A 25,510-nucleotide genomic window follows, 5' to 3' on the forward strand; every position below is an offset into this window, starting at 1 on the left:
TTTAAAACAAGATTCCACGTAAGTAATTAATTCTGTTACCAAAAAATCTAAAAAATACATTTACACAGTTTATTTTTATAGTCATTTTAAGTACAAATTTGGACGAAATTACATATTAAAAACCTAGGATAACTATTTTAGTTATTTTGTTGTGATTGTATAATATTATTCGTGGGTACTTGAAACTTCTAAAGTATACTATTATATATCTATGATAGTACCACGGTTTTTTGTTGATGTATAACGCGTTATAAGTACCTAATAGATATTATGATATGATTAATTTGGAATTTATTATAGGTACCTATTATAGGTCAATTTTTTTTAAATACTATAGACTATAATATAATATTATGTCTTATACCTAGACTGACATACCGTCTCCCCTCAAAATCGTTTATCTTATACAATGATATTATATTATTGAATTCAAATTTAATACTATCCATTATACAGTGACCCACTTGTAATCTACTGTACAGCAGAGCGACATTCAATTACCCACCTTTTTTATATATATATTTATAATTTAAAGAAGCAGCTAGTGTAACAATTTTTATTTTTATTTTTTAATACAGAAAATTTTAGATTCTGAGTGGAACGATGAATGTATTGATTTTACAATGATGTGTGTTTTTTTTTTATTTTTTTATTTTTTTTTTTGTGTCTGTCATCACCTTATAGGACAGCAAAAGTGCTTGGATTTTCTTTAACAGTACCTTTTCTGATAGGAAAGTGAATCTAGTTGGTACTTTGGGGGGTCAAAAGTAAAATGTTTCCAATAGTTTTCAAAAGCGCCGTGAAAAACAAAAGAAAAAAACGGGAATTTTTACACTAAATCTGTTTTCGAGAAAATTGATTTTGGTTTTTGGTGCAACTTTAAAACGAATGACTGTAGATACATGAAATTTTCACTGGTTGTTTATATTTCCATTTTCTATACATGATAAGATTTTCAAAATATTTTGATTTGTTTTGAGCTGTTTACGGACAATTTCAGTTTCCAATTTAATTAGTTTTTTTTCTATGAAAGTCAATAAAACTTTATTTGTTGAGTAAAAATACTTGAAAATTTATACAAGTCTCCTACTATATTGTTACAATGACATTGAAAAATATAAAATCCTTAGTCAAGTTTTTTTTTATAGCATTTAAAGTCAAAAATGACAAAATATGTAAAAATCACGAAAATTAGCAAATTATTTTGAGTTAATAACTCGTAAAAATTTTTCTTTTTAGAACTAAGATTTTAATTTTTAAATTATAATACAAGATTTCTTATAGGTTAATCTACCTTTATCAAAAAAAAAATGTCTATAAGAAACTCAAATTAAATTTTTATGAGCGTTTGAAATTCATATTTTTACAACATTTGATATTCACTAATGATTTTCTTATTTTATTGTCATTAAAAACGAATGACTGTAGATACTTGAAAATTTCACTGAATGTTTATATTAGAATTTTCTATACACGATAAAAATTTGAAAATAAATTGACTCTTTTTGAGCTGCTTACGGACATTGTAAGTTTTCAATTTTTTTAATTTTTTTTTTCTATAAATATCAATAAAATTTTATTTGTTTGGTAAAAATGCGTGAAAAATTAATGCAAGGCTCCTGATATATTGCTACAATAGCAATTGTAAAATATTAAAAATACATAGGCATACATTTTCTTCTATAAGCATTTGAAGTTGAAATTTTGACAAAATTTATCAAATTTAAAATTGAATAATTATTTTGTAGTTAAAAATGTATAAAATGTTCAACTTTTATATCTAAGGATTGAAAAATTAAAACATGATTTCACGTAAATATTTAATTCTGTTACCAAAAATTCTAAGAAATACATAAGCACAGTTTATTATTATAGTCATTTTAAGTTCAAATTTGGACGAAATTACATATTAAAAAACCTGGAATAACTATTTTATTTATTTTGTTGTGATTGTAATGATTGTATAATATTATTTGTGGGTACTTGAAACTTCTAAAGTATACTATTATATATCTAAGATAGTACCACGGTTTGTTGTTGATGTATAACGCGTTATCTAATGGATATTGTGATATGATTAATTTGGAATTTATTATTGATACCTATAATAGGTCAATTTTTTTTAATACTATAGATAAGTATACCTATAATAGGTATGTCTAATACCTAGACTGACAAACCGTCTCCGCTCAGAATCGTTTTTCTTATACAGTGATATTATATTATTTAATTCAAATTTAATACTATCCATTATACAGTGACCCACTTGTAACCCACTGTACAGCAGAGCGACATCCACTTACCCACCTTTTTTATTTTAAATTTAGTTAAATTTTTTTTTGAATAAATTCATTTGAAATGTAATAACTTTTTCAAAATATTCCATTTGGAAATGTACCTATTATATAATTAATTATAATTAATATAATAATATAATATCATTCTCATATTTTTTTTTCATACCTATATAATATGTTTAACTTGTATCAGTTTTTCATTTTTATTTGTGAGATATTTCTGTTACACCCTGTATAATGTATGTATATTTGTCATTTGTATATAATATCACAAGAATTAAGTGTCTTTTTGATTTCGGGTCCACTCGCATCTAATCGTTATGGTTTTTTTTTAATATATAGAAATATAGGACATCGTGGATAAAATTTTAAGCATTTTATGGACCCTGTCCCAGGTAAATATTGATAGATTATAAATAAGATAAGAATACACCAGTGGGGCCATCTGTCCATTAATTTAAACTTTAAAGTTTAAAAGAAAATCGTAAAACTTTTTCAAAATATATAATATAGTATATTATGTGAAATGAGTTTTTACTAACGTGTAATCTGAGAAACAAGTGGAATGATTTAAATAAAAGTAGTATCAATAGATTCCTTGAGATTCGGAAGGTGTTTTTAGCTTCTTTTTTTAATCCCTATAGGTTTGAACCTATCTATAGGTTGCCATATGGTGGCTTACACGTGAATGTCGTTTTGACAAATGAAAATCGAATATTTTATAGTTTATACTTTATACATAGAGCAGCCATTTCCGTATAGCTATCTATACGGAAATATAATACCGTATACGTTGCTATGATACCTACGTTAAACTTTTTTTTTAGATAAAAGAAAATATTATTTAACAATCAAAAAGCAATGTTTGTATGTTTGTAGCTTATATAGTGTAAGTTATATAAACTTGAAAACTACCTACCTACTCAATTGATTGTATTAGATTGTTTTTAGAGATATCAGCAAAGTATAGAAAGTAGTTTGAACCGGGGTTAGGTATACCAACAAATTTATAGGTACCAAGTACTATTTTGTTTTTTCGTTAATTTGCTATTATAATTTATGGAGTCAAATGTCTCGAAGAAAATATTCATTAAAATAGGTACCTACTTAATCGTGATACGAATGTTCTTTTACGTGCACGTACGCTCATCTTGCGAAATTTAATATCAACTATTTTCAACAAATCGATTCTCATGATACAATTCAATACATTAATTTTTGTTACGTTATAACTTTATAAGCCGTAACAAATACATCACAGGGACCGAGTAATTGATGATTTATACCCAAACTTCTTTTTAAGAAATTTTAGAAAAATAGATAGTCGAGTGAATCAAAATATATACCAGCATGTGAAAATCAGAAAATGGAACAAGATTTCTTTGAAGAGTTTTTACTTCTATTACCGTTGTATTATATTATTCTTAATTTATATTCTTTCCTATTCTTCGTATTCTATTGACTCGTTAACTATAGGTATAGGTACTTAATTTTCTCATCCATCTTAAAATTGCTCATTTATTATTATTGTTTATTTATAAATAGGTACATTGACATCGATATTGCTAGTAAATTTACATACCACAAAACTTATTAAAATTAAATTTTTAAATTTTGTCCCATCTAAAAAGCAGTTAAAACGTAATAAACGTCATATTATAAATACATACATTTTTTTTAAACTCACTTTCAAGTGCGCTATTATAATATTTTCACATTATTTACCTTCTAACACACTCCTTCAACGTTTACCCAAATTAATAAAATATATATGCTTGAGTCGTAGCTATTCCTGAATTCTTTATAGATATATAATATATATACGGCATGTCGTGTTACGTGTGTGTATAACAATAGACAATAATAATTATATATACGAAAACGAAATACGAGGAGTCCCATTTTATTAATTTGAATTCCAAAATAATGTTGTTAATTAATTTAAGTATATAAAAACTAAAAGCTAAGCATTCAACAATGAGTGTGTTTCTTAATATTTAAGGTTAACTTTATCAAACAATAGCACATATTATAATATCATAACAAATTTAATAAGCCAGCACCGCTTTATATTTTAAGAATCAACTAGCTTTATAAATCTCACTAAGCCCTGAATCATTGATGTGCTCTTGTGGTATACAGTAAATTGCGTTATATATATTTTTCTATGGACGTTTTATGATTATTTACTCTTTAGTCTTTCCAATGTCCATTAATATTTGGTAGGTACTCCACAATAGGTACCTCCTCCGTTTATGAATTAATTATCTTTTCTTCTCGTCGATGTGGTACACGTTATGATGATACCTATACTTATCTAGGTAGGTTGTAGGTATTATAATGGTTGTCAGTTCATGTCTGTCTCCGTCAATACGTTTTTATTTTGGATGATTATAACTGTATTAGATAACACTTTTATTACAGTAGTATAGGTACGTAATAGAAATTTGGCTACCTAAAAACTCAAAATTTAAAAATTTAAGTATTTATTTTTTGTGTTTCATAAAAATATCTGAGATACCAAATTTATAAATGTAAGTACATTGAATTATTACTTTCAATTAGGTCATATTTAAACTTAAGCATAAGCAAGAGTGCAAGACATATATAGATATATTTATAGTACCTATAACGTTATGTAGGACTTGAGTAGGAAGCAGTGGCGTAGCCCGGAGTGGACTGAGAGGGACATGCCCTCATCATTTACCTTACATTTATATAAGTTATTTTCAATAAATTATTATAAATAAAGTTGTTAAATATTTTATTTATTTCAGCATATAATTAATTTGTTCATATAATAAGTATACGAATTATCTCCATTTTTGTTTATAGCGCAAACAATACAAATTTAATTTATTTTAAGGTTTTTATTGCCACCCTTTTTAGAAACTACGCCATTGGCAGGAAGATATAATCGTTTGGTATCTAGCGGGGAACACAAACGATTTATATCGATTAAATGCTGACCATAATAATACAGATGATTGACCAGCGAATTAAATATCGATGTGTTATCGTGATTCTCAGCCTTTAATCCAAATTATAAATACATATTTGTTTCACATTTAAATAAACATGGTGGTCATTGGTAAATAAAGGATTCCCAAGATTGTGTTTTGAAAGGATAAGTTAATTTTCTTAAGATGATGTCAGCACAATATTTGTTCTCTCTCTCAGTCCCACATGCAACATCGATAAAACGCAGTCATGTAAAACATTTTTATGATTTATGAGTAGGTAATCTTAGTAAAATCGCCTATTACAAAACTTATACAGAATAATATTTTTAAGGGTTTGACATATCGATTTGATTTAATGTTTTATTATTATTATTTATTATAGACTTCATATTATGCAACTTAAAAATAAAAATAATTTGTAAATTTAAATAGATTTAAAATGGTTTATAGATAATATTTAGACAAATAGATATTAATTCATATCCTCAAAAATATTATTTTCTGTAATTTTTTAATAGGGGACTTTACTCTAAAATTAATCAGACAAAAAAAAATATTTTGCGTGAATGCGTTTCGTCTATGTTATGCGTGGGCCAAATATAGATAGGTAACATACAGAGAACTGATATCCTTCCAAGGCTTTACAATTCTATTATAGATAAAAAAAATAAGTTTTTAATGAAACATCTATGATTATTATTAAAACTTTTACATAAATATAATTAATTTTATTAAATTGTTACCTAATTGTGAACATTAAAATGGTACATTAATAACTGTGTGATAATTTAAAGTGGTGACATAGTGGCAAATTTGTTGATTCACACTATATGGTTATTATATGTACCTACATTGTATGATTTAGTAATGTGATATAGGTAGGTACCTATAACGTAGCCTCGTGATCCTGACTTCAAACACCTTTAGTAAAATATTGTTCTAATTATTTGTCATTACTTTGCCAGTAATAATTTATTCGATTAAAGGAGGTGCCGGAATTTGGTAATCTGACTTGCTAATATAATTAACCCAACCCACACCACCTGGTGCCTATGCTTTCCTATACAAAGATTTCTATTGATCTTAAGCCACGCAGTTTTTGCCGTTTGACCGACATTACTCATTAACAACTCATAAACATTACTCATTTATACTCGTTGGAGAACGTTTTAGCAAATTTTCATCCTCCTCCTCGGATCCCGTTTTTATTCAACACCGCCTGAATTGTCAAGTTTTTCCGTTGACGTGAACGACGACACATAACGTGGACGACGACAAAGTTTACAAACTTCACATAAAAGTAAAACAGTCGTGCGAGTTCTCGTGATATAGCTTCAAGTTTAAACCTGCCTAAATCCAATACGAATGAACGACGTGAGCTATTTTACCGCGTATTTTTTGTCACATCATTCCGACCACTATATGTTATCGATTTGTGGAGGCATAAAGTGAACTAAACTGTGTAGAATTATGTATTCTATTTTCAAGGTTTTGAACAAATCATCAAATTGTTGTGAAGACTTAAAAAAATACAAAATTTGGGTTCAGTTTGAAAAATAAAAAAAAATCGAAAAATTGTCAACAAATATGGTTACCTAGCTTACACTTCCAGTAACCACAACGACTAGTGTACGCTCTTTTTCTACCCTTAAAGTTTAAAAACGTATTTAAGAAATACGGCGGGTTAGTCACTGTTAAATAGATTGGCGTTAATGAACATACATCGAGATATTTCATTATCTACAGAACAAATAATTGATGCATTTAGTGTGAAAGCCAGAAGGATGAATTTCCGCCTTGATTTTTGTTTTCTGTATAATAATAAAGAATAAAGATTGAAAATAGTACATTTTTATTTATGACATCCCCCCCCCCCCCCCCATTCCAAATTCTTGCGCACGCCACTGTCCATAAGTGTACCAATATTACAGTAAATTATCTAAAAAGAAAATATCAACAGAAATAACAAAACTGAGATGTAGCAATTAATAAATATCCTGTGTCCAGAAATAATAAATTGTTCTGCTACACTTATTAACTTATTGTACATTGTACATTAAGAGAACGCTACATAGACATTTTGTTGTCTCTGTCTTACAAATGCATAACATAGTAAATTTTACGCTCATGTTTAGTTCAATTAGTTTAAAAATTATAACAAATTTATTTTACCTCTTATAAAATTTAAAGGTAAGATTATTATCTATGGCATCTCATAGGATTTGTATTACATTTTAAATTTGAAGCAAGTTATGAGTATTTTAAAATAGTAAATTATTAGAACATCTTAAAATACTTATCTTGCTTTAAAATTAAAATACAATAAAAATCATATGAGATACCTTGGATATCTACCTTTTAAATTTTATAAGAGGTCAATTCACTAATTTTTAAACTAACGGAGGTAAATGTGATCTGCTGAGCATACAATTTGTGATGTTACGCACTTTTAAGACGAAGTCAACAAATGTCTGTGTAGTGTTCTCTTAATATACTCATAATATATTATTTATATGCAATTCATTAAATAATATTGTTATATTGGCCATTTAAACTAGTTCTCTTGTTTTTAAAATCAGCCATCAGGCAAGAAATGTTAACAGTCTACTCATAACATAAAAAACCATAACAAACACGCTACCAGGTTTCAATGCTGAATTTTCTATAATTTAAAAACATATAGTGCACATTAAACATGGCATAATATATTTTAAAAAAAAATTCAAATATTCAATGAAAAAAATCAAAACTGGTTATTAGAAATATTTACATATTTTTTTATAGAACAGGATTGATAAATGTATACTTAAGAACTGAACTGCTTTTGCAAATTGATTAGTGTTAAAAATTTTCATTTAGTATTCTTCCATAAAATATTCTATGGTGTTATATTTTACATTGGTCCTTAAATTCCTATATTCTAATACACATACATAAAGTATAAAACTTAAATATTTCAAATTAACAACAACTGTTAAAAACGTTTTATAATATGAAAGAAAAATATTTATAAAATCATAATAATAATAATAATAAATTAACTATATCAGTAATTCAAAACTATAAGAAAACAGTTAAACTAAAAATAATATCTTATAAATAAAAATATAATATACAATGTTCACAGTACACACATTTGTAATTCAAAATTCATTGACAATAATGAAATAAATAGTGAACTCTTAAAAACAATAGTCCACGTATAATGTGTGGTAATTGCGTAGACTTTCAATAACTATATTACTGAGTACCAACAACAATATGTTAAAAATTATAATGTATATTGCCTTGATCTTTTACAATTTAAAAACCAAAGTACAATAAAAAAACATCATTTATTTTGTTTAATACAGGTTCACATAAAAACCAATATAATTATATGAACTCAAACCAATGTATCATTAAAAATATATTACTTATCTCAGTACAATCTTAAGTTTAAAATTATCATAATAATGTATAATAGTTAAGTTAAAAAATACTTTAAAATAGTTTAAAATAAAATAAAAAAAGTTTCTATCAAAAAGTATAGGTAATTAGCAATCCTTTGATCCATCTAGTAAGTTGCATTCTATCTAGGCAAAAAATAATATTTTTCTATTTATACGAGTAAATAAATTAAATTAAATCATACATAAACAAAGGATGTACCTGTTTTCAGGATACTGACTATTTAATATAACATATTATTAATTTAAATTAAATTAAGGAATAAGCATTTGAATATTTAAGAATAATTTAATAAGTTACCATAAACTATAATCAGTATCTTCTTGATATAAAGTTAAGAAAAACCCTATAAATGTCAAATACACAACAATGTTCCCACACAATGTAAAATTACAGGCTGTCCATGCAATCTAAAAATAATATAACAAAGTTGAAAAAAAATATAATTCTGAAGGTAACAGAAATATTTAAAATCAATTACAACTTACTGCATTAACTCTGGCCATTATTATAGGCAATGCAAATGAAGACACCACTATACCCATTGTAATAAATACAGCTAAATCCATATTGGCGTTACCGGACCCTGAGTAATCATTGAACCGTTTCATCAGCATGGTCGGTAATGGTGCCAGCAGGTAAAATATCACTACTATGAATGGCCACCAAGAACTAAAACAAAGATATTTTTATTAAAAATATTATAATTATTTGAAAAAGTATGTCGAAATACTAACTAAAACAGCTATAGTCTATAAGAGTAAAAAATAATAACTACCTAATGACTTACTTTAAATCTGGCAATGCACATGCTAATATGACTAAAGTCATACCAATGGAACCAGCGAAAGCCAAACTCATCAAACTGTAAAAAAGTATAACAATTAAAATGAATGTGCGTCACTTAAATACAATAGTTTTAATATAAAGAGCTCACAGAGCATATACACCAATTTCCAAACAACACATTTTAATTTGCACTTTTATCCTTTAATAAAAACCTATTTTATAATGTAATACAATTGACACTTACGCTATTTAACATCAAATTGAAGTAACCAAGGAGATCATGAAACAGAAAAAATACAATATTAATTTATGTGTTATCGATACTTAATTTAAAAACTATAAAATAATATATATAACATACACTATAACCGATTAAAAATACAATATTTAATACTATTTAGATTTAATTTATAAAGCCTCTAAAATTGGTGTAGAGACCTTCTTAATGATAATACCAAATAAGTAATAAATACAGAAAAAAAAAATATATTTATATGGCTTCTTCCCTCACATTTTTAATTGTTGTTCATATTATTATTGTAGCATATATTCTTATAGTACCCCAAGGCACATATTGTGTATATATAAAAAATTAATGTTTGTCTGTCTGTCTCTGTGTCCTTTATGCATTCCTTAATGATTTTAATGAAATTCTTTGTGTATGTTTGAGTGGTTTATGGGATGATGTAGATTCACAATTGGACCCAGTAGGTCCAACCCGAGGAGGTGCTCAAACGGGGATTTCGAGATTTAAGGAGGAAATTTTTGTTTATAAACAGTTGCTATTGGTTATAGAAGAAATAATAAGTAGAATATCGTTAGTGGGCGGCTTCTCCCACCAAGTCCTCATGTTAAACCTAATCCGATTATCATTTAAGCTTATCATACAAAAATTGTATAAATCGCTACCTAATCCAACAGAAATATCAAAAAAAGTCATGAGCAAAATCCGTGAAGTAATTAGAATTTAGAAGTTAGTAATTTTAAAAAAGCCCAACTGAGTAACACTTTGGGCCTATAAGAACAAGGATTTTTATATCAGATAAAAAAATATTTAATATTTCTGATAGTTAATTTTAATTTTTTAAATGGAGAAGGAAAGAACTTACCGTGTTACTTTAAACATTTTATAATATTGTATGGTCATCTCATTTCTAGAAATATTTACATGAGTAGATACCTATTAATATTTGATTGAAATAGTTGATCTGAGAACTTGGCTAGTTTCAATAATCTCTAAATAAATTGATATACAATTCTATCATATGGAGAACTCAGATAAGTAGTTTTTGGGGTCATTCATAGATATTATTTAATTTTATATAATCATAATTTATCTTACAAAAATTACTGCCTTATTAATAAAGACTAAATTTTTCATACGAATTGCTCCAAAATGTCAGTCTCATTTTCCTCATATATGTTGCCATTAAAAAAACCTTAGTTTTATTATTAATATCGTATAAAATATATCATGTTTCATTTTTTTTTCTATTATATTGTTCTTTTATAGAGTATATTAAATATATTCTTAAATTTGTATGTAACTGTTATTTATCAACCAAATAATTATACTTATATAATGTACTTTGTGTATCTAGGCGCCTGCCCAACACCCGTTGCATAATAAATAATTGTAAATTATAAAGCCAACGTCAAATCATAGACATACTACCGCAGTAACAGTATTAACTATTACTGATGATTTGGAAGGTAACAATAGATCACGATGCCTGTGCAATTACCTTTTAATCCGGCCATCTTGGAAGACAAATGTCCGGTGTTATGGAGCGAGAAACTTGATTGCCAACAGATATATAGGTATATGTAACTTTTATGTTTTATTGTAATATAATTGTAATATAATGTAATATAATTTATATGGCGACTAGTCAAAGATAAATACAGAGCAAAGAAAAACGTTTATATTATAGATATATTATGTATTTAAAAATATAGCAATGATATAATAATGAATATGCCTAATAATTAAAATACTTCTAAAAAATAAAAAGAATAAAATTGAGGTAAACGAACAAAAAAAATAATAAAATGCGACGTTCGTCGTACACGATCCACAATAATATAATATTTAATATTATCTAATTAGTAATTAAAATAGACAGTAGATAGACAATAGTATAGAAAATAGAGTATAGACCATCTCACAATAATAATAAAATCTATATTATCACACATTCAGACCAGACGTTATCATGGCGTAAACATTAATTGATGCGTACTATCAGCGGGCGGCACAGACACAGTGTTGTCATTTGCGTTTAATAATGTGGTCCGATTGTCGGTGCCCGATGATGGATGGTCGCACGGGGGGACGCCAGCACACACGTAGATTTTGTTATAAAAAAAAAATTCTAATAAAATATACATTAATTATTGTTCTGTGATGATAATGTTCTACAATATTGTGTTGGATTGCAACTGCAAATTACCGCACTTGGAAACACGTTCGACCGACGACCGACCGCGGTTGGCCGTTGGTACGACCGTTTTTTCCCTCACCGGCCGCCATCTTAGGCCACGGCATGATTGTGCTTTTTTGATTTCCCGGTCCCTACCGCCACCACTGCCGCAACGAACCACTGAACTACACATTTACGCACACACACACACACTAACGTCTCAGTGTCTCACTCACACAAGCATAATATCGTAACGAGTTACGAGCATTGTTGTACGCTTTTGTGACTTTGTGTCACCGTTTTCCGTTTTTATTATTCGTCAGTAGCCCCCCCTCATCGGTTGTAGTTTCTTCTGATACACGTATATAAAAATATCATCGAACGCATCGTTCGTTTTACATTATTCATAAGGATCAGTGTACGTGGACGAGTCGCCGGAATCGCCGATATCCATATCCAGCCAGCCCGCTGATTTCGGTGTAGACAATTTTCTAAAGTAAAAACCAGGCCGCAGCTTACCTTAATCATGTCCGAACCAGCGAAAGGGTAAGTAAAAGAAAACGTCCCGCTCCGAGAAAACCCTCCTCCCAATTCCGTCTCTTGTCCACACCTTTCAAGTATCGTTATTTTACTGTCACTGAACCGTGACTGTGTTGTTTGTCGGTACTAAGATTCTCAGGAATGGTAGTTGTATCCGGTGGAATTGGGGCCTTACAACGGATCAACCGGAAAATCGACTTTGTCGTATGCGGAAATACAGTTTGCGCGATGATGATGACCAGCACTTTGTCATCTAACAACCACTTTGACACACATGTACAAACATCACTTATATTAAATGTCCACCTCCCAAAAAATATTTAGTATTTAAAAAAAACGTAGGTATTGGTACATAAATTGATCGTTCTACTAAGACCATGGCAATATGAAAATGTATAGACAATACACTGAAATACCTTAACAAAGAAATATTTATATAACTTAATAAAATTGTTTTAGGATCATTTTTTTGTTTGTGACCTAAAAATAAACATATCTTCGTCTTTTCACCATGTCATGGTAATTTTTTTTAGTTTGGTGCTTACTTTTATTACTATCCAATTCAATTTAGACATTACGTAACATAGGTAATTTCCTCAACTAATTAAATGTTTACATTTATTTTATTGTATCTTATCAAAAAATCGATAAGTAAAATACAATAATTATAACATGAAATATACATAGGTAGGCACTTTTAATATAATTAAAATGTTACCTTTAGCTAAGTACTTACTCCAATTGGTAAAGAATCGTTTTTAAAATATAAAGAATTTTTTTTCCATTTTCGTTTATGGAAATTATTGGCACTTGTTTCCAAATTTTGGGATTTATAAAATGACTATTATTATAACAATGTACGCAAATAATTAAGTACCTATTTGGATTATAGATTTTTAACTTATTTTACTAAAAAAATCTTGCGTCACTAAATTTATTAAACATTAACTTTTCTGAACTGTCAAATTAATATGTGTATAATGATCTTACATAGTAAATAATTTAATTAATTTTTAGTGAGGAGTTAGCAACTGCGATTTTGAAGCAAAAAGATCGTCCAAATAGGCTCATTGTAGAAGAAGCAATCAACGATGATAATTCAGTCATTGCATTATCTCAGGTACCTACCAACAATTATTATTTAATCTAAAAATAATTAATACAACTTCCAACTCAATTTAAGTCACCTATTGACTACACAAATGTATCTTACAAGTTTGAATCTAGAATTTGTTATCAATTATTTATTTGTTTTAAATCTAAGGCTAAAATGGATGAATTACAACTCTTCCGTGGAGATACTGTGTTGCTAAAAGGCAAACGTCGTAAAGAATCAGTTTGTATTGTATTATCCGATGAAACTTGCCCTGATGAAAAAGTACGTATGAATAGAGTTGTGCGTAATAATTTACGTGTCAGAATATCAGATATTGTTCAAATTCAACAATGTCCTGATGTAAAGTATGGAAAACGTATTCATGTGCTTCCAATTGATGACACTGTAGAAGGATTAACTGGGTAAAATTCACTGAACTTATGTTCTTACATTTATATTTATTAATAAGTCAAATTTTTGTTTTAGAAATTTGTTTGAAGTTTTTCTTAAACCTTACTTCTTAGAAGCATACAGACCTATACATAAAGATGATAATTTCATTGTTCGTGGAGGCATGAGAGCTGTAGAATTCAAAGTTGTCGAAACTGATCCATCACCCTATTGTATAGTTGCTTATGACACAGTTATTCATTGTGAAGGGGATCCGATCAAAAGAGAGGTAATTTAAATACATAATTGATGATTTACTGTAGGTCTTAAAATTCAATTAAATCTTTAGGAAGAAGAAGAAGCATCAAACACAGTCGGCTACGATGATATTGGAGGTTGCCGCAAACAATTGGCACAGATTAAAGAAATGGTTGAACTCCCACTCAGACATCCAAGTTTATTCAAGGCTATTGGTGTAAAGCCACCTAGGGGAATTTTGCTATATGGACCTCCTGGAACTGGAAAAACACTCATTGCCCGTGCTGTTGCAAACGAAACTGGAGCATTCTTTTTCTTAATCAATGGCCCCGAAATTATGAGTAAACTCGCTGGTGAATCTGAAAGTAACTTGAGAAAAGCATTTGAGGAGGCAGATAGAAATTCTCCTGCTATTATTTTCATTGATGAATTAGATGCTATTGCACCCAAACGTGAAAAAGTAATTTGTTATAAATATTTAACATTCGTCAATCATTAATGAAATACCTATAATTGTCTATTTAGACTCATGGTGAAGTAGAGCGTCGTATTGTATCTCAGTTATTAACACTCATGGATGGCTTAAAATCATCATCTCACGTCATTGTAATGGCTGCAACTAACCGGCCAAATTCTATAGATTCAGCTCTAAGGCGTTTTGGACGCTTTGATCGAGAAATTGATATTGGAATACCAGATGCTACTGGTCGTTTAGAGGTTTTGCGTATACATACTAAGAACATGAAACTTGCTGAGGAAGTTGATTTAGAACAGGTTAAAATAACTAAACTAAATATAAATTATAAATACTTAATTTTCTTTACCTTAACAATTAATTTTAATGTAACCAATAGATTGCTGCTGAAACTCATGGTCATGTTGGTGCTGATCTTGCCTCATTGTGTTCTGAAGCTGCCCTACAACAAATCCGAGAAAAAATGGACTTGATAGATTTAGAAGATGATCAAATCGATGCTGAAGTATTGAATTCGTTAGCTGTCACCATGGAAAACTTTAGGGTAAATTTAATTTACTTTAAATTGATTTTTCTGAAATTAAAATTCCCATTTCTTTTATTTTTTTAGTATGCCATGAGTAAGAGTAGCCCAAGTGCATTGAGAGAAACAATAGTTGAAGTTCCAAATATTACATGGGAAGATATTGGAGGTTTGGCTAATGTGAAGCGTGAATTACAAGAACTTGTTCAGGTATGTTGTATCAAAATAATTTTTTAATCAATCTATGTTGATATATTTTTTTTATTTGTGTAGTATCCAGTTGAGCACCCTGACAAGTTTTTGAAATTTGGTATGCAACCATCTAGAGGTGTTTTGTTTTATGGACCACCAGGTTGTGGTAAAACTTTATTAGCTAAAGCCATTGCTAATGAATGTCAAGCTAACTTTATATCTGTAAAGGGTCCTGAACTTTTAACTATGTGGTTTGGTGAATCAGAAGCTAATGTCCGTGATATCTTTGATAAGGTAAGTACACTATTAACTTTTTTTTCTTAAGTAATTTTTAATGAGAATTTTGTACAGGCAAGAGCTGCAGCTCCATGTGTACTCTTTTTCGATGAGTTGGACTCCATTGCTAAATCTAGAGGAGGAAATGTTGGTGATGCTGGTGGTGCAGCAGACAGAGTAATTAACCAGATCTTGACTGAAATGGATGGTATGGGTGCCAAAAAAAATGTATTCATTATTGGTGCTACTAACAGACCTGGTAAGCTTTCAGCTTTTAGTAATTATTGGTTTTAAGATTCTCGTTTAAAAATAAGACTAAATAGTTAATATTTCTGTTGATTATAGATATCATTGATCCTGCTATCCTCCGTCCAGGACGTTTAGATCAATTGATATATATTCCTCTGCCTGATGAAAAATCGCGAGAAGCCATTTTCAAGGCTAATTTGAGAAAATCTCCTGTTGCCAAGGTATTTTTTTTTTTTACTATTCAAAATGTATTTTATATAATATTATATGTTATACATTAGGATGTTGACCTCGATTACATCGCAAAAGTTACTCATGGTTATTCTGGGGCTGACTTGACTGAAGTATGTCAACGTGCCTGCAAACTTGCTATTAGGCAAAGTATTGAAGCTGAAATAAGGCGTGAGCGTGAAGCTGCCTCAAACCAAGGAATGGAGGTAATTGTTAAATAATATTGTAAAATTTGTTCAACAATACTGTAATATTTCATTTCATATTTAGACTGATGTAGCTGAGGATGATCCTGTCCCGGAAATTACAAAAGCTCACTTTGAAGAAGCTATGTTATATGCGCGCCGTTCTGTAACTGACAACGACATACGCAAATATGAGATGTTTTCTCAGACATTACAACAGTCTCGTGGTTTTGGCACTAACTTCAGGTTCCCGTCAACGACAGGTCAACCTGCTGCCAATAGTGCAACAACTGGTGGCGATCAAGCTACGTTCCAAGATGATGGCGACGACGACTTGTACAACTAAGCCCGTTATCCCTTCCCTCAAATAATAGATTTAATGTATATTCGAAGATTTAAGAATGATTCAAACATTTTTTTTTTTTTATATATATTTTAAAATAAAATGAAGAAATTTAATACACATGATTTATAAATATTTAAGTTTATTAGGTTTTTCTAATGTTTGTATGTGGTTATACAATATATAGGAATTTAAAAAAAAAATGGTGGGATACAAAAAAAACTGTTACATCGGATTTTTTTTTATAATTATTTATTTTTTCTTTTTATAAGAATTATTATTAATAAAATTTAAACAAAATACAAACACAAATTAAAAGGAATAGTATTGCATTTAGTTGGTAGTTAACTCGAGATCGTATGTGTCCATGATCGCTGCCATAACATTCCAAAGTGTATCCTTGTCCAAATCTTCAACCAGTGCCTTGAAAAAAAGTTAAATTATTTATTAAGTTTTGATGATTCACAGCATGTTTCTTATGAAGAATTTATTTATTCAACAATTAATATTAATGAAAAGAATTTGAATGAGTTAAGAAGTTTTATAGTAAGATAGAAAATGTGTGAATCTCACATCTTGTATTTTGAATATACTTTAAAACGATACTTTCTCATTTCTATCAAACTTTAAAATTTTTACTTTTAGAACGTTCAAGGATAATAAAATATTTTTAAGGAATATCCTAAGACGTCCTAAATATGAACAAATTATTTTTCAAATAAAATGAATCAAATTTCCTTATATTATATGACCCTGAATAATATTACATTCTATGGTTATTAAAATATGACTAAATATCAACAGCCCTGCTATGTTGAAACAGAAGAGACATATCACTTCAAAATGATTGGTATCCTTTTAAAAATCAGCTAAAATATACATCAATTAAATTGTTCTCAATTTCCAATGATCTTTCATACATTTAATTTTTGCTCATATTTTGTAGACAATATAATAACGTTTTTTGGCAAATAATTGCTAAAACGAAAAAAATTTCAAAACTAATTCAACAACATTTTTGAAATGAGCGATTAAATACCAACAAAGCAGCAAAAAGTAGAAACATACCTGATACCAAGATTTAATTTCATAATCAATTATTTGAGAAGGAATGCCATAAACTTTGATCGCTAGTTCAATACAAGCAATTGCAATATGCTGTGCCTTAAACTGAAGAATATCACTACTATGATAAAAATCCTGAAAAAAAAAAAAAAAACAATTTATTTTTACTAATTAAATCAATACGTAATGGCAAAATTGGATTTGTATAAATAATATGTATATTATAATAAATGTATACAATGAAATTAAACGTACATGTAAGAAATCATATGCTTTCTTGAATACAATGATGTCCTTGCCATGTTTTGAATAGAAAACTGGTCTTAGAGTCTGAACGTAGTGCAAAAAATACTGTAAAGATAGTAATATAACACTGTTAGATAACAAAAAACTATGAAGGCTAAAATATCAAAGGCGATCAAGAGTTAGAGCAGGGGTGGCCAGCGAGAAGAGACTTGCGAGCCACCAAATATATTAATAAAAATTGAAGAGCCAAGATGTAAAAAAAAAAAAAGTCATAATATATAATAATATGACCTTTTTTTTTTTACATCTTGGCTCTTACGTTAATCTAATGTTACGTTAAGATTCGAGCCGCGGTTTGGCCACCCCTGAATTAGAGAGTTATGTTGAAACAAAAATCAAATTGGGTAATGATTTTGTTAGCTCCAACTCTCACCCGCGTCGTGTTTAGGATTATTCATGTTTTATAAGTTTTTAGGAAAATGTATGCAATATTTTGAAATATGTTGTTTGTAAAATTATGCATTCTTCCATATTATGTACACATTTTCTAAATTTTATTATGAATGTTAAAATGTTAAAATCTATAAATAATTATATGTAAAAATGTATTATCGCCATCAATACAGTAAACAAACTATATATATATTCATAAATGAATTATACCAGATAGCACAGACTAAAATATCTAGTATAAGGTTGTTAACAAACACCTATATGATAAATTGATAACCCATGCTTTAATTTTAATAATATCTATAATTTTGCACGTGTAATATGTATGAATGCATCATTTTAAAAGTAATAAATTAATGTATATAAGTCATAGTTTAAAATATTGCATATTTTCAAAAAACCATAAAAACAAATATTTCCTATACTTCACATGGATTAAAGTAACAACAAATGTATCCAAAGCACAGTCAGTGGCCATCTAATCATGCGGCTCTTTATAATAAGTTTTTCATGTGGTTGGTGTTTGGTATATAAGTTTAATTACATGATGTGGATGATCAAAAGTTGTGTCAAATTGTACTATTCTCATGATTAACATTTCAGCGTGCACAATGGAATCTCGGAAGTTCCAATAATCTTCAGCTAAGCGCAACGGAGCTGCATCCCTGTGTAATGTGTGGTAACACACATTTATCAAATCTCGAAGTCTGATGGTTTCATCTTGAACTTTACTAGCCAGGTATAAAGTTGCACTAGCTATAGACTGTAAAAACAGATATTACATTTTAATCACAGTACGACAATATTTATATTATATATTGATATAACAATATTAACAGGTTGGAGAGTTTTAATACATAGATGTGATCTAATATTTATTATTTCTATTTATAATTATATTGACAGTCACATATTTGTGCCCACTGATGTGGGATGACAGGATCATGTGTTATTTATATTATGTTATTTGTCACCAAGAATAGTACCATGTTTACTACTTTTTGTCATTTCTAGTGCTAGACAAAGTTTCATCGTTAACACATTTGTAATACTGTAGTATTTAGTGTTTATTTATTTTTGATGAATAGTTGTACTCGGTCTTGGTGGGTATTCAATGCGACAATTATTACTATTTTAACGATGAACCCAATATTTTTGCATGATAGATCCTTCAATATGATCTAAAAAATTAATTAAGTTAAAAGCAACAAGCATATCAAAATGCCAAATGGTAATAGAAATGAGAATTGTATGATGTAAAAATCACGTCATTTTGGTGGAAGCACACTGTCACATGTCATTTACTTATCATATTATCATTTATTACATGTTAATAGACACACAAATACATTAGACGTAAAAAAAAACATTTGTTTTACTTTTAACGTTTAGGTTTTGATATACATACAATGCAAACAACTTTTAAGCAAAATAATTATTTGATATAATTACAACCAAAATGTAAATATTTCTAAATTATTAGTAGCAGTCCAAATTAGGTTTTTTTATAGACACTTGTTTTCAATTTCATATTAAATCCTTAACGTTCTATTCGATAATAAATAAATTAATTAATGACCCGGTTGAAAATATATTGTAACCTGACAAAATAAAATGTTATATAATGTCATGTTTAACATGAGATATACTTACATGAAATAAGAGTGCTGAAAATATTATTAATACCACCAATAGTTATCAGTATTATTAGTAATTACACTTACGTTTGGTGCCTCAAATCATACACAGTGTCGTAACAATAATTTTATGCAGTTCAATAAGTGTGATAATGCAGATGGAAACAAACTTTTTTACTCTTATAAATATTTTGTATACTATTCTGCGTAAAACCAAAAAACCCGTTAAACAACAAGGTCAGATTATAGGTATACAAATTTTTTTATTTCTAATTTTTTTTATGTATAAATATAAAAAAATCTGTAAAATAAATACAAACTATCATTCATGTACAAAATGCAAAGCCTACTAAATAATGCCATCATATTCTCTTTGATTAATTATAAAATTAATTTAAAAAACTATTACAATACACTCCATATTTAGATTTTTTATTTTTAGTATGAATAATTGTAATATAGTAAAATAAGTGTATTCGTTTTAATTGTAGCTTTTTTAAATATTTTGTCTATTAACACTTAACTCATACCAGAGGTCATACCTTTTATACTGAATACATTTTACATAACGTAGTAACTTGTTTATTAATATGCCAATTATATATTTATATGTTTTAGGCCAGTGCCAATATCTTAAATCATACACTATGGATGTAGAAACAGCATATTATTCTGTTGCCAATATTAGCGACGAGTCCCCAAATTAAGTAATAGATGTGCGCATGCCCGATGAAACTGCTTGTTTAATTATCCATAGGGGACTATCACAGAATTATTCAAAATCTTACTATCTTAGTTTGCGGTTAATTATGTTATTATATTATTATAGTAGGTATTATAATATTTTAATATAATATTATATTCAATAAAATAATATGGTGATTTGATAACAAACTATCTGTGGTTAAATATGCGAGAAGTTGCGTTGCGCATGTACATGATGAACACCTGATTTGGTGACTATTCGCTAATATCGGAAATAATTTTTTTTATTGATTTAATACGCTGTGGCTCTATCCATACTATACTATGATTTAAGGCCAATATTCAGCACATTATTCAAAATGTTTGTTAATAATATAATTAAAAATTAATAAATAATTATTTTTATATTTTACATATTTTATATAACTGTACATATTATATTATTCTATGGTTAATATATGTATTTTTCAAATTTATAATGAATCATACTTAAAGGACTGATCAATTATTCATCTCATTGTTAGTAAAGTGAAATTCTATATTTGGTACTTATTGGTTATTGATTTCAAATAAAAAAGGTGTCTCGTAGTCATAAAATTATGTTATGTACTATTTGTTTCCTAGACAACCATTTCTCATTGTTATATGAAACAAGTATTATAAAACTATTACATACAAAAAAAAAAACACTAGTAATTATTGATAGTTTACTAGTATATAAATATTATGTATGAAAAAATGTAACTTGATTAATATTTATAATGATAATCAGTTACATTTGTTTACACTCTTAAATTATAGTTAATCAATCTAATTCCTAAAGGCAAATAGTTTTCTTCAAATTATTATAAATATAATAATTGAATTATACACCAAAATAAATTATAAATTTTAAATCATAATGTGGTTATTTTCTATTAACTATAATAATCTGTAAATTATAAAACAAATAAAAATATAAAATAAATAATTTGAAAAATCAATATTTATACTTTATTTATATATATCTTAAACCCAATATAGATCAATAATTTGAATGAAACTATGCAATTCAAAGTGAAATAGAAAAACATAATTTTAATCGCATAAAATAATACTTCTCTAATTTAAGTATACTACCTACCTAGATTTTTGGGGAAATATTTTAATCATTACCTATTACCTAGTTATATTAGAAATGTAAAATTTATGTTTTGTTTTAAAAGTATGTAAGAATCTGATTTCTAAAAGTTCAATAACATGTATTAATCTCACCATACAAATAGGTAATTTAGTTTATTGACTTTTAGAACAATTCAAATTTAATAATAAGTAATTAGGAATAATGATAGAGCTAAACCTACTTTGTATAATTATAACTCCGTCTCAAAAGAGAACAATCGATTTTCGCAGATAGTGAATGATGCATTTGGCGTGTCTAGAACCACGTAATCACGCTAACACCAGGTCGGTGGTTAATGCAAAGCACTGATAAAAATCAGTCGGCCAACTAATTGTTCTCTTTTGAGGCAGAGTATAGGTGTATAGTGTATTGTAATCAGTTAAAATATAGGTAGGTATAATGAATATAGAAAAATATAGACAAATTAAAAATGAGTACTTACATAATTGTCATAAGCGGTTTCATCAACATGTTTATAAAACTTATGGAAGTAAACTGCTGCTGAGCATATAGTTATATGTTTAAGACCCAGTTTAATACCTATATTGATAAAATATAAATGAGACACTGCATAGGTAGTTCAAAATATGTAGATTTGTAATTTTTAAGCATACCGCATTCAAATATAAATCGGACAGCAATGTAATTTGACTTGTGTGTCAAATAGTCAGTAAGAGGTGCCTCCGGTTTTTTTAATTTGTCTTGACTCTCTGACCGTTGTTTTGTTCGATACTTCTGTTTTGAAATGTTCTTATTTTTCTTATGAGATTTAACCTTCTGCTTGTGAGTCTTCGTCTTGCTTTTGGTAATGCTTTTCATTTTTGGAGCTTTTTTACCCATTGTGTTTAAATTTTAATAACTGAACTTCAAGAAATTTCTAGAAATCAATGATACACATTATAAAATACACTTAATAATTGCAGGTGTATAGTTTCGCCTAATCAATTTACGCCTGACTAACACAAATACATATGAACATTATCCAAAAAGAAATTACAACCCGAAAACTACTACAAATTACATTCAATTTACAAATATTAATTTCACAAAACGTTAATCGACAGGGAATAAAATGTATAATATTGAGTATTGACTACTACAAACACTCAGCAGTGAGCTGTTGTAAGCATACGCGCTACACCAAACAGTGCCGCAGATGTTTATATATTTGTAATGCGATGGGAGGTAACCCTGATCAGTATTTGAGGTTATTTTCGTGAATATTTTGGCGGTAACATTACTCAACAATATTATAATATTAAATATTAAAAAATCACGCAGAAAAACACTATTGAAAACATGACGTTTTATGTTGACGATAAGTTATGAGAAATCAACAGACAAAATAAATCTAAAGGGGGGGGGGGGGGACGTTACACCCTCGCCACGTCTCCCGTGAGCATACTTATACTATATGCAAATAATAAATAATTATACCTTCAAATCTGCGATACCTATATTATATATAGTTGCTGCGTGGATTTTATGGGTAAAAAATACATTATTAACACTTGGTTTTCTGCAGACCAAATAGGAAATAAATGAGAATGTAGGGCATACAATATGACTGTAAGTTATGTAAATACAACTTTTGGTCAAAGATTCTTGGACTATCTTGGTCCGGTCTGTTTCAATGAAATGGACCTGGAAACAAAAAAAAATGTATGCTCTTATGACACTGCTAAACAATAGGTACATATAAAAAATGGCTTATCTTAAACTTAGAAAATAATTACTCTAATTAAATTACCTATACCTAAGCATGTCTCACAACAACCTCTCAATTTATTAAATGTCTGTATATTTTTTTTCTCGTGTGCTCTACTTTAAGTCACATATATAGCTTTATAATGATATAAAAAAAATGTATTGCCATATTTTTATTCCAAATTGTAATTTATTATTATTTAGTATTTACTGTATATTGTTTTTATTTTATTTTTTTTTTGTTTTCACCTTATTTTTTACCTCTCTGCCTTTTGTCTTAATTTGCATGTAAATATTATTTCAACTCTCTATCTCCAATACAAGCATTGCTTAACGGAGATAGATGAATCGCTAGTACTCTCATATACAAATTATTTAATTATATTGTCGACCTTGTGTTTTCGATTCAATAATAAAAAAAAAAAATGGATACCTATCTACAAAAATAACGAAATATGAAGAGTTAGGTAAATACATATGTAATTTACATAATGTAAAATAATCATTGCTCAAACAATTAGGTCGAAATGACAACCTAGGTGTTGGAACTCGGAGGTGTCCATTAAAATGTCTAACAACAGAAACCCTACCAGCAGGATTTTATATTTATCGCGAACAAGCGACAACAACCGCCTGCCCGATCTAATAAATCATATAGCCATGAATAATGACATTTATACAAGCGTTTTTATTCTAAAATGGATGATGTTTAAGCACTTGGACAAATATAAATAAAGAAAAAAAAATATTAGACTATATACATATGTGTCTATGTACAGTACAACAATAAGTATATGTTTTCACTCGTGATAAAATATAACTTACAATAATAGGTAGATATAAGGTATAGGTACGTCATATTATTTGAATGAATAATGAATACAATTGACACGGAACATAAATATTACGAAAAATTCCGTTCGCACAGTCGATATAACTGCACAACAAATTTACAAATGTAACAAATGTACTTTACCAACCCCCTCGTAATTTTCAATTTTTTTTTTTACCGGAAACTATTATATTTTAGAAGTTATAGCGTTCAAAAGTTTGCGATTTTCCGCTTGCGTGCAACACTACTTGACTGCCACGCTCAGCGCCTATGACAAATTTTAATTTTTTTTGCGTACCTATTTTAACAAATTTTGGGACAGTTATTTTTTGGGTGAAAAAAATGTTGGTGAAATCAGTATTTGGCACACGAATTTAGTTTTAAAGTTGTATAGCTAATCGAAGTTTTTAGTTTATATTATTATAACACATAAATATACTCATTATGCTACATTTTTTCATCGGCTGAACTGTTGCAAAAAAGTGATGTCTGTAAAACCACCTTGGCCCTTGGATAGGCCTCGGAATTAATCAATGTTATCATGAATGGAAGCGTCCGAACATTTCTCCAGCCTCCGAGGTTTTGTAAATTTGCGCATAAGCCACCTGTGATCTGTAGGTATAGCTCCAAAAATATATTTCTTTAATCTCTACCCGGTCTTATTTTATACAGGATTTTATATTATTATTACCATTAGTGTTATCTATATTACTTCAATGTACTCGATGTATAGGATTACTACAGTGTCGCGTAAGTTTCCACACCACCTTGGTTGTTAAACCATATATTGTTTAAAAGCATGAGGTATTACACGTGGAGCGTTTTTTTTATTGTGGTGTCCCCTGTAGACCTAATCTACATCGCAAACGAGAACACGCGAACACCGGTCAACTACAATAATATTGTACATAGATCAGGACCTACAGCGAAAACGGAACTTCTCTCGTAGGTATAACATATTTTGTTATTTAAACATCAATAAAACATAGGTATTTTAATATAAGTAAATATCGAATTTAACGT

General features: G+C 28.4%; 3 protein-coding genes across 9 annotated transcripts; 1 reads left to right on the forward strand and 2 right to left on the reverse strand.

Annotated features, from left to right (window-relative positions):
* Positions 1-7,905: 7,905 nt before the first annotated feature.
* Positions 7,906-11,667, reverse strand: LOC100167873 (leptin receptor-like). Of its 6 annotated transcripts, none has more exons than XM_029488944.1 (6): positions 11,245-11,667; positions 9,501-9,575; positions 9,199-9,382; positions 9,011-9,120; positions 8,912-8,929; positions 7,906-8,831 (listed from the first exon to the last, which is right to left on the reverse strand). In XM_029488944.1, exons 2-6 carry the CDS (start codon positions 9,569-9,571, stop codon positions 8,780-8,782), a joined length of 435 nt encoding a protein of 144 aa, XP_029344804.1. In that variant the 5' UTR covers positions 9,572-9,575; positions 11,245-11,667; the 3' UTR covers positions 7,906-8,779.
* A 453-nt stretch (positions 11,668-12,120) lies between these two features.
* LOC100161030 (transitional endoplasmic reticulum ATPase TER94) lies at positions 12,121-17,002 on the forward strand. Its single transcript, XM_001949553.5, has 13 exons — positions 12,121-12,468; positions 13,480-13,582; positions 13,727-13,980; positions 14,045-14,237; positions 14,298-14,666; positions 14,732-14,980; positions 15,061-15,225; positions 15,292-15,414; positions 15,478-15,690; positions 15,748-15,931; positions 16,018-16,142; positions 16,203-16,358; positions 16,423-17,002. The coding sequence occupies exons 1-13, from the start codon at positions 12,449-12,451 to the stop codon at positions 16,681-16,683; spliced, it is 2,415 nt and encodes an 804-aa protein (XP_001949588.1). The 5' UTR covers positions 12,121-12,448; the 3' UTR covers positions 16,684-17,002.
* Positions 16,806-23,059, reverse strand: LOC100158976 (cyclin-related protein FAM58A). 2 transcript variants are annotated; one of them, NM_001293323.1, is given in 6 exon segments: positions 16,806-17,103; positions 17,749-17,880; positions 18,001-18,096; positions 18,989-19,207; positions 22,391-22,488; positions 22,563-23,042. In NM_001293323.1, coding segments are annotated over 6 exon segments (861 nt in total). In that variant the 5' UTR covers positions 22,789-23,042; the 3' UTR covers positions 16,806-17,013.
* Positions 23,060-25,510: the final 2,451 nt, after the last annotated feature.

Source organism: Acyrthosiphon pisum, chromosome A2, assembly GCF_005508785.2.
Source record: "Acyrthosiphon pisum isolate AL4f chromosome A2, pea_aphid_22Mar2018_4r6ur, whole genome shotgun sequence".
NCBI lineage: Eukaryota > Metazoa > Arthropoda > Insecta > Hemiptera > Aphididae > Acyrthosiphon > Acyrthosiphon pisum.

Excerpts from the sequence above, each read along its gene's own strand:
- LOC100167873 (XM_029488944.1), bottom strand. The coding sequence starts at position 9,571 with ATGAGTTTGGCTTTCGCTGGTTCCATTGGTATGACTTTAGTCATATTA. Across the intron at positions 9,383-9,500 it reads TGTGCATTGCCAGATTTAAA|TTCTTGGTGGCCATTCATAG; the intron begins GTAAGTCATTAG and ends TCTTTGTTTTAG. Across the intron at positions 9,121-9,198 it reads TAATGGCCAGAGTTAATGCA|ATTGCATGGACAGCCTGTAA; the intron begins GTAAGTTGTAAT and ends TATTATTTTTAG.
- LOC100161030 (XM_001949553.5), top strand. The coding sequence starts at position 12,449 with ATGTCCGAACCAGCGAAAGG. Across the intron at positions 13,583-13,726 it reads CAGTCATTGCATTATCTCAG|GCTAAAATGGATGAATTACA; the intron begins GTACCTACCAAC and ends TTTAAATCTAAG. Across the intron at positions 15,415-15,477 it reads AATTACAAGAACTTGTTCAG|TATCCAGTTGAGCACCCTGA; the intron begins GTATGTTGTATC and ends TTATTTGTGTAG.
- LOC100158976 (XM_008189388.3), bottom strand. The coding sequence starts at position 22,788 with ATGGGTAAAAAAGCTCCAAAAATGAAAAGCATTACCAAAAGCAAGACG. Across the intron at positions 22,489-22,562 it reads CCGATTTATATTTGAATGCG|GTATTAAACTGGGTCTTAAA; the intron begins GTATGCTTAAAA and ends TTATCAATATAG. Across the intron at positions 18,097-18,988 it reads CTTTTGATCATCCACATCAT|TATTTTTTGCACTACGTTCA; the intron begins GTAATTAAACTT and ends CTATCTTTACAG.